Genomic DNA, 17,038 nt, shown 5'->3' with positions numbered 1-17,038 from the left:
CCCCAGTTCTCTTGTTCTCAAATCCTAGTCTGTTTACACTGCTGCTAAATTTTGAAATTGGTCCTTTATTTGGTCTTAATCTGAGCATGTCTATTTTATTGGTAGAGATAAATCCTAGATTTATAAGTACTATCATTCCGCTTTTAGTCTTTTTTCAGAACATCCCCGTTGATCTTAGTATTATTGTGGCATGACCATTTTTGGTCTTCCGTTGACGTTAAATACAAGAGTATTTCGGTCAATTGTAAATCTATGATTGAAATGGAATTAAGTAGCTCCTTATGATATTAGGAGTTTGGTATGTACTTTTGTGGCCTGCAGTTTATTTGATTCAAAAGCCACAAGTTGGTCCAAATAGAGCCTTTTGTGAAGTTCTTTTTATTAAAATAGATTAGAGTCTCCTTTTTGTAAAATTCATTAGAAACACTTCTCTTTTCTCCTTTTATTTATTTATTTATTTTTGGGAAAGAAGAGGGCGATTGATGTGGAATTTCCCATTCACATTTTAAAATAGTTTACTTATTAAAATAAGATTGTTTTCCTTTTGTTGTATACTCTAATTTTACCTGTTTGATTTACTATTTATTTGTTAAATTAACTCTTGTTTGTTTATTTTCTTTAATGTTTTCTTATAATATTTAAATTCAATTTTTTGGGTGCTTTTAATGTACTCCATAGTTATTAAATATTTAAATTTTATATACTAATACTAAATTAAATGATACATAAAATTGAATTGTGAATAAGTAAAAAGACATACATACAGTGGGTGAGGAGTATTTTGAATCTTTGATTCCTTCCTTCATACGAATCATATTCCCTTCCATATGGGGAGGGGAATATATGTGTATAATAATTTACATAAGTTTTAGTTTGTTAATTACTCCGTATTACACAAAATTGTGGATTCTCTCCGGCTTGTTTTTATACCTTTAAATTATTTTATAATTTTGGAGAGATGATGATTCCAATATTGATGCCATATCGATAAGCTTTTCTGCTACTGAATCATTTGCAGGCATGGGTATGGGTTCAAGTAATCAAACCATGTACCTAATTTTCAAGAGCTTCATATATCTGCATCCAACATGCGATTCTTCACTACCGTGAAACTAATTTTATTTGACTCGAATCTGTTTGTGAAATATGGTCATCTTTAAATTAAATATTTGTATGTAATTCTATTGATATTAATTATACTTTTAAGTATAGTTATATTTTCATATTCAGTATTTAGTCTTTAATTTAGTCATATTTAATTAATCTTTCATTTCATTTCATTTTGTTGTTATAAGAACCTAAGTGTCACCATACTATAACCACGAAGGCTGTTTTGAATTTGGTGAGGAATTGATAAATTAGATCTTCCCCCTTTGATTGGAAAGAAATCTGTGGGCAAATTTTGACATTTAATTATAATCAAGACTAAATTGGAGAATTAACTTTTAAAAAGTCAATGCTATATATAATGTTGTCACCTCATTGAGTGTAAACATGAATAATATTATTCTTTGGGGTTCAGTCTTCTGGAATAATGAATAATATTATTCTCATTATTTTCTTAGTAACGAAACATACTTTAATTGATTCAAAGAAAAATAAAGCATGTTTCGATTGATCCAAAGAAAAAAAAAAGGCTTGGATTTGGGTGGCAGTCAGCGAGAAGAGAGGAAGAAGCAGTCCGCGCAACATATTACTATAATACGGACGGAGTAATAAATAAAAACTAATTTGAATATTAGGGATGGGATCCATTCCCATCCACTCGAATATTTATTCTATTTTTTTTTTTAATGTTATTGCCTCTATTAGTATTTCATTGGACATTTTTTTTTCTGAATACTATTGACTCTATTACATTATAGTATCTGTTCAAACATACTTTCTCAACTTAATAAAGCACACAAAAAAGCTTCCACCGAGGCACCTCTCACTTGAAAGAGACCATTACATGTCATCTAAGCACATTGTGTGAAAACTTTCTGCTAACAGCTCACTGTTCCTCACACCTAAAAAAAAAAATTCCAAATCCAGTTCCTCCACGACCGCGTGCGCAACTTGACTTCAACTTTTCTTAACTTAACTCCCCCCGGCCCGCCGCCTTCTAGAAAACGAAAACGAAAACCACCATTCAATTCCGATGCCAGACCGCTACTATAAAGTATTAACATTCATCTTCCACCGATATGAAAATGTGGGATCCGACTGGTGATTCGCCGTTTGATAGGTTGCCTGACGACGTCGTGTTGCAAATCTTCGAAACATTGCGCGATGCCAAATCCCTGTCGGTGTGCACCGCCATTTGCAAGCGTTTCCATTCTCTTGCCCCTCAAACGCATTCCCTTCTCCTGTCCATTCCTCCCGCTTCTGCTTCCCATTCCGGCAGGGCCAGGCAGACGCAGGCTAATTCGCTTCTTGCGTTTGCTACTAAATTCCTCATTCGTCCGTTTCGTTCTCTTATATCCAAGTCCCCTTTCTCTTCCGCCACCCGATGTACCTGTAGGGAAACCCTACTCACCGCTTACGATTACTATTCGCCGGCTTATATTCTGCGGAATTTCAGTGAAATTCGGGGACTGGAGCTCAGGCTACCGAGACATGAATCCTGCGTCAGAGACGGATCCGCGCTCAAATGGACAGCACAGTTCGGGAGTGAATTGCAGAGCTGCGTCATCGTAGGAGGGACGTCGATTTCTCCTATTCCCAGGAATTGCACTAGTGTAGCCTTAGAAGAAGAAGAAGAAGAAGAAGAAGAATTGCGAGTTCCTGAGAACGAAGACCTGAAACTGAGGATTTTCTGGACGATCTCGTGCCTGATCGCTGCCACTGCGCGGCACAGCTTGTTACTGGAGGCGGTGAACGATCACCGGACCGTTCGGAGTGTGACGGTTACGGACGAGTTGGGCCAGGGGAGACTCACCATGAACGCGAAGCAAATCGAAGAACTGAGGAGGTATAAGGAGAAGACAAAGGACGAGGTGATGGCGGATGATCGGAGGAGAGTGCCGGCGCTGAAGATAAAGATGTGGATTGCGGCGGAGATGGAGGTGGCGGAGGCAGGGTGCGTGATGAAAGGGGCTACGCTGGTGGTGATACGTCCGGCGGAGCAGGAGGACAGTGGCCAAGTTACTCAACTGGTGAGGAAGGCGGAACAAGAACTAGGACTAGAAGTAGATGGAAGAAGGCGGCTATTTGCGGAAGCTGCAAACAAATTGGTGAAATTGAAAAGGAGTTACACGCTTGAGATGAACTCGTTTTAGATTTCAAATTCTGACTGCTCCATCAAATAAAACATTTTCATTTCTGTAAATAGACTACAGTAACAAAATTTATTTTTAATGTAATTACTACAAGTAATATTCATTACTCACTCCTCCCAAATGTTGCTTTTCTATCTTTTATTACAACAAGTTGTGGAGTCACCCAATTCTAGTTGACACTTTGGACATGTTTGGTTCATGAAAAATGTTTTTTAATGGAAAATATTTTCCTTTGTTTGGTGCATGGAAAATATTTTTCATGGTCTCCCTTGGGTATTTTGTTTTGAATGAAAAATATTTTCTTTAAAAATAAGTAGGACAATTATGCCTTCACTAACTTTTCGTAATTATTATTATTGTTGTTATTACTCCGTATTATGTAGGGATATAATTGTCTTTATACCTATTATTTCTTACAATTTTAAACTCAACCAAAAATCGATATTTCTAGTAATTTATTTTCTACCAACCAAACAATGTAATTAATCTTCTCGATAATTTCTTTTCCATGTAATTTCAATTCCATTTCCCCTCAAATATTTTCCGCGAACTAAACAGGGCCTCAATGATATAAATTAGAGAAAAATATTCTCAATGAATGGTGATGAATACCGAGTATAGGAACCGGGTCAAACCGCCTAAAACCCCTCATAACCCCCAAAATAAATACCCTATTAAGCTACCTTTATTACACACAAAACTCAAATTAGCTAATCCATTAGCGAGATAACCTATCATCACTTGTCACCTCATTGAGTAAAAATGAGAGAGTAAGATAGAAAGTTCATAGAGTAGAACATGATGGTTGTGAGAAGTGGATCTGAGTACCTGACATGTCGCGACTCCATTAGCGAGGTTAGTTGCACAACTGTCCTTTTTACAACATTAGTCCTAAGGGAATCTCCAGCCATGAATTTAAGAGGAGGAGAAAGAATGAGAAAGGGAGAACCTGATTGGAGGGGAAGAGAGCATTAGAATTGTAAGACAATGCGCACGGTTGGTTTTATGACCACTAGAGCAATCAGTCCGCGGTCCAACACTACCGGAAAAGTTAATTGTTTTGCCGGAAAACTACTTTCGCTCAACTCCCTCGTGTATATTCAGATTATCAACCCCCTTTTCTAAGCTTTCATAGGCTTTTATACATGTAAAAGAAGAGTGTAACGCCCATCCTATCATAGATATCATAAATGAGGCGATAAATGCCTTAATCATGAGAGTACTCCGTCTGTTTCCCGCTTTTCATGCGTCAAACCGTCTTCTCCAACGACTGGCCTCCTCATTTTTATTAACTCCTCATTGACTGCTCTCATTACTCCACCCACTGCCGAGTGTTGGAGTTATTCTCGTCCTCTGAGTGTTGGAGTTATTCTCGTCCTCCGACTTCTCTAACTAACTGCCTCATTTTACTAGTCGATTCACCTTCCTCTTGGGCAGACTGGATGCCTCAAACATCCGACTGCTCTTAATCGACCTAGTTTCCACAGTCGGTCAACTTTCCTACACAATGACTGGCACTCTCCGCCATCTGGTTCTTCGGCTCCTCAACCGACTCTCTCAGCCATCCGGCTCTTCTCGTAAAAGCCGAGTGCACACCCATTCATCCTTTACTAGATCGACTACTCTAGTCAGGCCGCCTTTTTTGTCCGCCCGTCTTCTCCAATATGCTAGCTTCCTCTATCTGACTGATTCTTTCATTCGTCTGAACTCGTTCGCCCAAGATGACTCCTTCTGGTAGTCCGCTCCGTCTTAGTTTGATTCACTCTGTCACTCCTCTTGCCGTCTTCGGCCCGACTGTCGTTTCGTTTTTCCCTCGTCTGGTCTTGTTACTCGCTCTTCGTTAAACACCGACTTACCTCTTTATCTGTCCTTCCTTAGCTGTGTTATCTGCCATGCCCACTCTTCCAGGTCCATATCCTTATCTCCATCGTCTAGTCCCTCACTTTTCTATAGCTCGCAAAACACAATGCGGAAAAGTATATATCGATTATTTCACTTTAATCAACATTTTAGACCCTCGATTTTGACACATTTTGCCGCCTCCTTTTACCAGGAGGCACTATTGGCCAAGTGCCGACTGCAAATCCCTATCCCTCGATCTTTTCTGATTGATCACCTTTCTGTTGGTCCAACTTCATTATTGAGCCATTCATTGCTTTCTCATACCTCTTCTTCGGCCCTTCATCCTTTTGCCTCTTCTTGATCATGTTTAGATTACACTAACCATCCTTCTCCTTGGTCTTCATTCCTTACTGTAGCTTTAGCTCAACCACTTAATTTAGGTTCCCTACTGAGCGCCGACTCCTTTTACAAGGAGACGATGTTGACCAACGTCGACTCCTTTTACAAACCTCTAATGAAATTATTAAATTTATAGGCGTAGGGTCTTAAAATTACACTACAAATTGAGAAATTATAAACTGAAAATACAATAATTAGATGTGCGCAAGGAAATTCGTATCGGAGCTGGCTTAGAAAATGTGTTATTTACGAAAATACCAATTTTACTCTCAACTCTTACTCTCACTCAAAATTTTGGTGTTAGACATTATTTTTTGAAACTTGTAGGATGAAGATAACTTATCATCACTTACCACCTTATTGTGTAAAAATGAGAGAGTAAAGATAGAAAGTTCATTGAGTAGAACATGATGGTTGTGAGAAGTGGGTATGAGTACCTGATATGTTGCGACTCCATTAGCGAGGTTAGCTGCACAATTGTCCTTTTCGACAACATTAGTCCTAAAGGAATCTCCAGCAACGAATTTAAGAGGAGGAGAAAGAATGAGAAATGGAGAACATGATTGAAGGGGGAGGAAAGCATAGAATTGTCTCTTCGGAAATAATGCGCATAGTAAGTTTTATGACCACCGGAGCAATCAGTCAGCAGTCCAACATTACCGGAAAAGTTAATTGTTTTGTCGAAAAACTACTTTCTCTCAACTCTCGTGTATATTCAGATTTTCAACCCCTTTTTTCTAAGCATTCATAGGGTTTTTATACATGTACAAGAAGAGTGAAATGCTTAGCCTACTATAAATATCATAAATGAGGCGATAAATCCCTTAATCATGAGAGTACTCCGCCTTTTTCCCGCTTTTCCTGCGCCAAACCGTCTTCTCCAACAGCTGGTCTTACCACTTGGCGATGCCCCATTTCGATTTGTCCTCGGCACTTATAAAAATTAAAGTAAGTATTGGTTGTTTGTCAACTCGATTTCAAATATCTATAGAATCGATTCGATTGTTACTAGGCTTTTGAGATGCGTAGTTTAATATGTGTAGATATTGAATTCAATTGAATTGATTGATCATTGCATATTGATCATTACATAGAATTCAATTAAGATATTGTATAAAAGTATGATTTTTGCGATTCTCCTTGAGAATTTTTTATTATGGGGGTTCAAACAAAAAGAGCAAAAAGAGGAAGAAGTAGTTTTTGCCTACCGTACTTACTCCCCCTTTCCTTATATCAATAAATTAATCAAAAGGCAAATCTCTCCAAGAACAAAAAATGTATGTTATGCTTAAGATCTTTAGTTTGATCTGTCTTAATCCTGCCCTTTATTCGAGTAGTCTTTTCTTCGGCAAATTGCCCGAAGCCTATGATTTTTTGAATCCAATCGTAGATTTTATGCCAGTCATACTTGTGCTCTTTTTTCTCTTAGCTTTTGTTTGGCAGACTGCTGTAAGTTTTCGATGAGATCCTTAATAATATCAATATCTTAGAAAATTCATGATTTTACCAATAAAAATTCTAATTATAAAAAAAATTCATCATTGCTATTAACTCCTCATTGATTGCTCTCATTACTCCACTCACTGCTGAGTATTGGAGTTATTCTCGTCATCTGACTTCTCCAACTAAATGCCTCCTTTTACCAGTCGATTCCCCCTCCTCTTGGGCAGAATGGATGCCTCAATCATCCAACTGCTCTTAATTGGGCTAATTTCCATAGTCGGTCAGCTATCCTACTCAATGACTGGCTCTCTCCGCCATCCAACTCTCCGGATCCTCAACCAACTCTCTCAGCCATCCGGCTCTTCTCGTAAAAACTGAGTGCACACCCATTCATCCTTTACTAGATCGACTACTCTAGTCATGCCGCCTTTTTTGTTCGACTGTCTTCCTCAATATACTAGATTCCTCTATCCGACAGATTCCTTCACTTGTCTGGACAGGTTCGCCCGAGATGACTCCTTCTAGTAGTGTGTTCCTTTAGAGTTCGATTCACTCCGTCACTCCTCTTGCCGCCATCGGCCCGACTGTCGTTTCATTCTTCCCTCGTCTAGTCTTGTTACTCGCTCTTCACTAAACGCCGACTCACCTCTTTATTCGTCCTTCCTTAGCTGTGTTGTCTGCCATGCCCACTCTTCTAGGTCCATGTCCTTATCCCCATCATCTAGTCCCTCACTTTTCCGTAGCTCGCAAAGCACAGTTTAGAAAAGTATATATCGATTATTTCACTTAAATCAACATTTTAGGCCCTTGATTTTGATTTTGCCAACTCCTTTTACCAGGAGGAATGGTTGGCGAAGCGCCGACTGCAAATCCCCTATTCCTCGACATTTTTTGATTGGTCACCTTTCCAACACGGACTTGGTCCAACTTCATTATTGTGCCATTCATTGCTTTCTCCTACCTCTTCTCCGATCCTTCATCCTTTTGCCTCTTCCTGATCGTGTTTAGATTACACTAACCATCCTTCACCTTGGTCTTTCTTCCTTACTGTAGCTTTAGCTCAACCACTAAATTTAGGTTTCCTACTAAAAGCCGACTCCTTTTACAAGCCTCTAATAAAATTATTAAATTTATAGGCGTAGGGTCTTAGAATCACACCACAAATTGAGAAATTATAAAATGCAAATACAATAATTAGATGCGCGCAAGGCGTTTCATACCGGAGCTAGCTTAGAGAAGGTGTTACTTACTGAAATACCAGTTTTACTCTCAACGCTTACTCTCTCACTCAAAATTTTGGTGTTAGACATTATTTTTTAGAACTTGTAGGATGAAGATAAGTTGTTGGTCCCGGTTGGGTTGGCGAATAGTCTAGAGGGGGGGTGAATAGACTTTTCAAACTTTTTAAACTTTTACAAACAAAATAACAGTTTGGTAATTTCAACTCCAAGTAACAAGGAAATAACAAGATATTCAACTTGGAGTGCACGCGGAATAAATAAACGGCAAAGTGTTTGTACAGTGCTCGTGATGAATTTAACACATGCAATACATTAAAAAGACTTGCTATAGCTCAAATATGATGTACACAAAGTTTGGTTCGCATTCAAACGTGGGAACTAACAAACCTAGACAATTAAAGATAAGCGATGAATAGTAATTGGGTTAGTTCACAGTTAATAAGCATGCACAAAAAAAAAATTGAGCAGTAAGTATAGTAGAGAGAGAGAGAGAGAGCGATTTATAGTGGTTTGGAGGTGGTGTAATCCTCCTACTCCACACTTCTCCTTCAATGAGGAAATTCACTATCTTCGATCACCCATATACAATAGTGAACCAGTGTCAACCGACACTTCCCACGTGCTACGCACAAAGCTACACTCCACAAGGTTTTTCACAAGCTTCCCTTGTTACTCTGCTTTCACTCGAGTACTTCGCACAAAGCTGTACTCCTAAACCACGAGTGCTACGTACAAAACTACACTCTATCAGGGTTTTCACAAGCTCCTCTTGTTACTATGCCCTTATAAGTACAAAGAAATAAAATTACTCTCTCATACTTGAATTCTAACATGTATAGCTCAATATTGCACTTTCTAGATATTTCTTGATATGCTTCGTATATTCATTGTCGTGCTTCCGTGCTTGTTTTCAAGTTTGCTTGGACAATTTATAGGTCATAAAAGCTATTTGCCCGTTGATCAACTTTCAATCTCAATCGTCTATCTCGTATGTAGTTGATCTGATAAGTGTGTCAACTTGATCTGCAACTCTAGATAATAGCCTTTTGTGCTGTTGTCAGATAATTTTGAATATTTCGTCCATTGCTCCCTTTATTCAGACAACTTTAGTCTTAGAGAACTTTCCTTGATCTGTCATTATTTTCCATTAGAAAATGTAGTCTCCAAAATTTGAGTAATATCTCCATGTAAAAGTTTGACTATCCATGTTGCATTAAATGTACAGATGAATCAAGTTGACCTTCCAAATATCATGTCTGTTGATTCTTGCTTGAACATAAAATAAATTTTCTCCAATCTGTTAATTCTTGCTTGAGCTCAAACAATGTATCGGGAATCAACCTTTATCCGTGTATCTCCAATTCCATCGTGTTCATGTAGTCCATAAATATCAAATTATTTAGCATCCTCTCTTTCTCTGTATAAAGATCAATCCATCGAGTATAACCGTATGTGATTGTGAATCTGTGTATGGTAGATTGAAAATAGGAATATAAATACAAAATACTATCCCTAACTATTAGGCTAATAGACTAATCTAATTATACTAATTGACTAGGCTATTTAATGATTACCTAATATAACAAATTGTACCAAGAATACAAATATATCTTAATACACCCCCTCAAGCTAAAGGTTGGAGGGCTACAACATTAAGCTTGTCACGAAGAGCCGCAAAATGTGGAGCTGGGAGCGGCTTGGTGAATATGTCGGCGAGCTGGTCTTTTGTGGACACAAAGTTGACTAGAAAATCCCCTGCAGCAACTTTGTCCCGAACAAAGTGAAAATCAATTTCCACGTGCTTCGTCCTGGCGTGGAAAACAGGATTAGCGCAAAGATAAGTAGCACCGAGATTGTCACACCAAAGTGTTGGTGGAGTGACTGGATGCAACTGTAGTTCACGAAGAAGAGAGACAATCCAGGTAACTTCACTGCGACATCAGCAAGCCCTTTATACTCGGCCTCAGTGGATGAGCGAGCAACGGTGCGTTGCTTGCGGGAGACCCAGGAAACTAGATTATCACCGAGAAAGACGGCATAGCCACTAGTGGACTTGCGATCAATAGGACACCCCGCCCAGTCTGAGTCTGAGTAGGCATGAATGGCAGAAGAGGACGAATGTGAAAAACGCAGTCCATAATGTAAGGTGCCTTTAACGTAGCGTAATACACGTTTCAAAAGTCCCCAATGTTCGAGTGTAGGAGCATGCATGAACTGACACAGTTTGTTGCCCGCATAGGAAAGATCAGGGCGTGTAATAGTGAGATATCGCAAAGCACCCGCCAAACGCCGATATTGGGTAGGATTGTCATATACCTCATCAGATGGAGTAACAGGCTTGGTCGTAAAAGCCGGAGTGGAAAGAGGCTTACAATCAGCCATACCTGCACGATTAAGGAGATCACTCATGTACCGGCGTTGAGAAAGTAATAGAGTCCCGTCCACAAATAGAGTCTCAATGCCAAGAAAGAAAGTCGGTTGGCCCAGATCCCGGATTTTGAATACAGCTGCAAGGCGGTGGAGAATAGAGTCAATTAGAGCAGGATCATTCCCCATCATAAGGATGTCGTCGACATAGACAAGAAGAAAGACCATGGCCGTGCCAGCAGAGTAGTAAAAGAGCGATACATCAGTCCGTGATGCTGAGAATCCTGCACTAAGCAAAAAATCATGAAGACGCTTGAACCAGGCACGTGGTGCCTGTTTCAATCCTTATAAAGAACGGCGGAGGTGACAGACATGATCAGGTTGAGCAGGCTCTTCATACCCAGGTGGCTGCCGCATGTAGACAGTTTCAGCCAAGTGCCCATTCAAGAAGGCATTGTGGACATCTAATTGGCGCACAGTCCAGTCACGGGATACCGCATAAGAAAATAGAAGGCGAACAGTTGTCGGCTTCACAACGGGACTGAAGGTATCAAAAAAATCTTCACCTGGCACCTGATTGAAGCCTTTAGCAACTAGACGGGCTTTATAGCGGTCAATGGACCCATCAGCCTTTCGCTTGGTGCGGTATACCCACTTACAGCCAATAACATTCATGCCGGGCTTAGCAGGAACAAGATCCCAAGTTTTGTTGTGGAGCAAAGCATTGAACTCTTGGTCCATAGCATCCCGCCACTGAGGATGAACCACAACTTGAGTATAACAGGTAGGATCAGTAGTGGTAAGCGTGTGGAGAGCATGGAATTGCTCATCAGTCCCGCGCGTCATACGGCGTAGACGCATGACATGACCTTGGGTCGTGGAAGTTATCACCCTGCGCCGTTTATGTGCCGAAGCACGTGGAATAGGTTGTGGCGCAACAATAGGGACGGATGGCAAAGAAGGGACATGCTCAATTTGTGGCACTATTGGACCGGACCCCCATGGTTTGTCCAATATAGAATCTTGCACGTGCGTCTGCGAACCTGATTCTGTAGAAAAAGGAAAAACAGTTTCGTCAAACCGCACATGGCGACAGATAAAAGTCTTTCCAGTAGAAAGGTTTAAACAACGATACCCCCTGAAAGACGCAGGATAACCTAAGAATACACAAGGAGCAGACCGGTACTCAATTTTGTGGCGATTATATGGACGAAGGTAAGGAAAACATAGACACCCAAAAATTCGAAGAAACGTGTATGTGGGCGGCTTTTTGTAGACCATGGAATAGGGAGTGTAAAATTGAATGGCGGATGAAGGGAGACGATTTATAAGGTAAGTGGCCGTTTCAAAAGCGGAATCCCAGTGCTTTAAGGGAACGGACCCTTTGGCTAATAGTGCAAGGCCAGTCTCGACAATGTGTCGATGACGACGCTCCACACGACCATTTTGCTTGTGGGTATAAGCACAGGATTGCATGTGGACAATCCCGAGAGTGTCAAATAAAGTATGCAACCGACGATACTCGCCCCCTAAGTCAGACTGAATGGCCTTGATAGAACGGGAAAACAACCGCTCTACCATGGCCCGAAAAACATCAAACACTATATATATCAGTTTTTACACGAAGAGGATAAAACCAACAGAAACGACTATAATCATCTACGAACAATACGAAATAGCAAAAACCATCAGCAGAAATAACGGGGGCAGGACCCCAAATGTCTGAGTACACTAGATCTAAAACAGCATGACTAGTGTAATTTATTCGAGCCAAAGGAAGGCGACTGGATTTGCCCAACTGACACGCCGAACAAAGACTTGGTGGACCAGATTTGTGGGATGAAACCGGACATGACTTGAGCACATGTTGGAGGACACGAGCATGCGGGTGGCCTAGACGACAATGCCAAATAGTAGACGTGGTCCGGGCTGACAGAAACGCCAAGTGAGACCGCGGCACAGATAGGGAATACAGACCACCCACACTGGGACCCTTAAGCAACACCTCCTTGGTTATGCAGTCCTTCACAACAAAGTAAGTTGGATGAAACTCAAAAAAGATATTATTGTTAGTGGCAAACCGATTAACAGACAATAAAGGAACCGATAAACTAGGCACATGCAATACATTTGACATTTTTAGAGATTTAGAAACTGATGGAATCGTTGCACAACCCACACTAGAAATACTTAAACCTGTACCGTTACCAACACGGAGGACATCATTGCCGGAGTAATCCTCGGAGTGTGACATCATGGTGGGATCGGGAGTTGCATGGGAACTCGCGCCAGTGTCGGGAAACCAAGAGGCAGCGTCCGGCGGTGGAGCGGCGTCCTGGCTCACGGCCAGATTGGCCTGCGGCGGTGGGGGTTGATCAGTGTAACGCCGGAAGCAAAAAAATGGCGGTATGCCCGTGCGAACGACAAATCTGACAGCGAGGGGAGCCACCACGTCCGCGACCATTTCCACCACGGCCACGACCCTGCCACTGTCCTCCACGGTTGCCGCCACGAGTCTGCCGGCCCCCACTTTGCCGATTTGCGACCATCGCCGTCGGATGTCCAGCAGCCATACTCGGCGAGAAATCATCCGAATGGATGAAGGCTTGCGCTTGAAGATAATCAGAAAGTTGAGGCAGAGTTACGGGATTACCGGAAACCGCCAAGGTGGATGCCATCGCCCGGAATTCCTGCCGGAGGCCCCGAAACACGTACAAGTTCTGTTCATCAAGCGACATAGGCCGGCCGGCTTGTGCAAGATCCTCAACAAGCAACTGGGCACGGCCAAGATATTCGGCCGGAGTTTGATCACCTTGCCTAAGTGACTGGAATTGAGCGAGGATATTTAGACAGCGCACGCGGGTTGCCGAGCCAAGCGCCGTTTCAATGGAACACCAAACTTCCCTTGCGGTGGAGCGACCAACGGCTAGGTACATGACCTCCTCGGAGAGAGAGGAGATCAAAAGGGATAAGATCGACTGATCTTGTTGAACCCAGGCAGAGAAGGCGGGGTTGACTGCCATGGATGCTGTTTCGTCGGAGGAACCGGCAGCGGCGGCAGGCACGACGGCAAGCATTGCCGGTGGACATGGCGTTCCTCCATCGACGTAGCTAAGCAATCCTTGACCCCGGAGGAATGGAACGAGCTGCGTTCGCCAAAAGAGATAGTTCCGCGTTGTCAACTTTATTGACACAAAATGATGTGCGGAGGTGAGATGGTTGGGCGTGGTGGTGGTAGGCGAAGCAGTGGTAGCAGCACTCATGGTGTGCTCAGATGAGTTCGTAGCCATGGATGAACTGGAAGAAACGAATGAGAAGAGAAAGCGCAAATGATTGATCGTAATTCCCTAACGCGTTACTGATACCATGTGATTGTGAATCTGTGTATGGTAGATTGATAATAGGAATATAAATACAAAATACTATCCCTAACTATTAGGCTAATAGACTAATCTAATTATACTAATTGACTAGGCTATTTAATGATTACCTAATATAACAAATTGTACCAAGAATACAAATATATCTTAATACCGTAGTAGAGCTGTTGATGCTTTGGACTTAATTTTGGAACCTCTGTAGTATAACTATGTCTAGCATCATGTCTCGTCTCTGTGCCTAGCATCATGTCTCGTCTAGTGCTTGTGTCTAGCATCGTGTCTGGTAACGCATCTAGTTCTTCGTCTAGTGTCTGCGTCTAGTCCTTCGTCTAGTGTCTGCGTCTAACCATGGCGGAACTCCAAAAAATGTTCCAAGAAAAATTCAAACCATGGATTATTTAGCTTATGTGTTAACAAGTTTTCATCTAACTCTGCTAACTTAACCTTTGGTATAACTTGTGCTCCAAATTAATTTAAACTCACTTCCCTCTTTCTTATTGAGCAAATTAATTCCCATAATTCCTCTCTTCTTTACTGTACTTTAATTCTTCACCTTTACCTTTAGCCATGTAATAAAAATTAATTACTGGGTTCAAACAAAGGACCTCATGTAAGGTGTCACTATGCCTTATCCGTTGCTCCATTCATATCTTTTAGTAACATAGCTGCAAATAATTACTAAGTAGCAATATTCTGAAGTGTTCTACTTTCTTTAGAATTTCAGAAGATTTTTGGCTCAATACTATTTTGAAGATGGTAAACTAGACTCAAAATAAAATATAGAAATTCTAAAAATACAATTTTGACTCATCAAAACTATATTACAATTATTCCTAACATAACTTATCATCACTTGCCACCTCAATGAGTAAAAATAAGAGAGTAAAGATAGAAAGTTCATAGAGTAGAACATGATGGTTGTGAGAAGTGGGTCTGAGTACCTAACATGTCGCAACTCCATTAGCGAGGTTAGTTTGCACAACTGTCCTTTTGGACAACATTAGTCCTAAGGGAATCTCCAGCCATGAATTTAAGAGGAGGAGAAAGAATGAGAAAGGGAGAACATGATTGGAGGGAAGGAGAGCATTAGAATTGTCCATTTTGAGATATTGCGCACTGTTGGTTTTATGACCACCGAAGCAATCAGTCGACGGTCAACACTACAAGAAAAGTTAATTATTTCACCGGAAAACTACTTTCTCTCAACTCTCGTGTATATTCAGATTATCAACCCATTTTTCTAATCCTTCACAGGCTTTTTATACATGTACAAGACGAGTGAAACGCTAATCCTATCATAAATATCATAAATGAGGCGATAAATGCGTTAATCATGAGAGTACTCTACCTTTTTCTCACTTTTCCTGCGTCGAACGGTTGGTCTCCTCATTGTTATAAACTACTCATTGATTGCTCTCATTACTCCACCCACTACCGAGTATTGGAGTTATTCTCGTCCTCTAACTTCTCCAATTGACTACCTCCTTTTACCAGTCGATTCTCCCTCCTCTTGGGCAGACTGGATGCCTCAATCATCCGACTGCTCTTAATCAGACTAGTTTCCATAGTCGGTCAGTTTTCCTGTTGAATGACTGGCTCTCTCTGCCATCCAGCTCTCCAGCTCCTCAATCGACTCTCTCAGCAATCCGGTATTCTCGTAAAAATTGGTAGGCACACCCATTCATCCTTTACTAGATCGACTACTCTAGTTAGACTGCCTTTTTTGTTTGCCCGTCTTCCCCAATATACTAGCTTCCTCTATCTGACAAATTCCTTCACTCATCTGAACTGGTTCGCCTAAGATGACTCTTTCTAGTAGTCTACTCCTTCTTAGTTTGATTCACTCCGTCGCTCCTCTTGCCGTCCTTGGCCCGATTGTCGTTTCGTTTTTCCCTCGTCTGGTCTTGTTACTCGCTCTTCATTAAACGGCGACTCACCTCTTTATCAGTCCTTCTTTAGCTGTGCTGTCTTCCATGCCCACTCTTCCAGGTCCATATCCTTATCTCCATCATCTAGTCCCTCACTTTTCCCTAGCTCGCAAAACACTGTGCGAAAAAGTATATATCGATTGTTTCACTTTAATCAACATTTTAGGCCCTCGATTTTGACACATTTTGCTGTCTCCTTTTACCAGGAGACACGGTTGGCCAAACACCGACTGCAAATCTCTATCCCTCAATCTCTGATTGATCACCTTTCCAACACAAACTTGGTCCAACTTCATTATTGAGTCATTCATTGCTTTCTCCTGCTTCTTCTCCGACCCTTCATCCTATTGCCTCTTCCTGATCGTGTTTAGATTATACTAACCATCATTCACCTTGGTCTTCCTTCCTTATTGTAGCTTTAGCTCAACCACAAATTTTAGGTTGCCTACTGAGCGCTGACTCCTTTTACAAGGAGGTGTTGTTGACCGAGAGCCGACTCCTTTTACAAGGAGGCGCTGTTGACCGAGCGCCGACTCCTTTTACAAGCCTGTAATGAAATTATTAAATTTATAGGCGTAGGGTCTTAGAATTACACTACAAATTGAGAAATTATAAAATGAAAATACAATAATTAGATGTGTGCAAGGCGATTCGTAGCGGAGCTGGCTTAGAGAAGTTGTTATTTACGGAAATACCACTTTTACTCTCAACTCTTACTCTCTCACTCAAAATTTTGGTGTTAGACATTATTTTTTGGAACTTGTAAGATGAAGATAACTTTTCATCACTTGCCACCTCATTAAGTAAAAATGAGAGAGTAAAGATAGAAAGTTCATAGACTAGAACATGATGGTTGTGAGAAGTGGGTCTGAGTACTTGACATGCCACGACTCCATTAGCGAGGTTAGTTTGCACAACTGTCCTTTTAGACAACATTAGTCTTAAGGAAATCTCCAACTATGAATTTAAGAGGAGTGGAAAGAATGAGAAATGGAAAACATGATTGAAGGGGAGGAGAGCATTAGAATTGTCTCTTCGGAGATAATGCGCACTGTTAGTTTTATGACCATCGGAGTTAATAGAAACCAACTGATCAACTAATTTAACAAAACAAACAATTTTTGGTTAGCTAAATATAATCAAAATTTCTTTGTTTTTAAGGGCTAAATTTATTTATT

The 17,038-nt window shown here is 40.9% G+C and overlaps 1 protein-coding gene across 1 annotated transcript; it reads left to right on the top strand.

The window, feature by feature from the left end:
* Positions 1-2,192: 2,192 nt before the first annotated feature.
* LOC109159801 (F-box protein At4g18380-like) lies at positions 2,193-3,260 on the top strand. The gene has a single exon (XM_019307913.1). The coding sequence runs from the start codon at positions 2,193-2,195 to the stop codon at positions 3,258-3,260; it is 1,068 nt and encodes a 355-aa protein (XP_019163458.1).
* The last annotated feature ends 13,778 nt before the right edge of the window (positions 3,261-17,038 follow it).

This window comes from Ipomoea nil, unplaced genomic scaffold, assembly GCF_001879475.1.
Source record: "Ipomoea nil cultivar Tokyo-kokei standard unplaced genomic scaffold, Asagao_1.1 scaffold2845, whole genome shotgun sequence".
Taxonomy (NCBI): domain Eukaryota; kingdom Viridiplantae; phylum Streptophyta; class Magnoliopsida; order Solanales; family Convolvulaceae; genus Ipomoea; species Ipomoea nil.
This window is presented reverse-complemented; position numbering and strand designations above follow the sequence as displayed.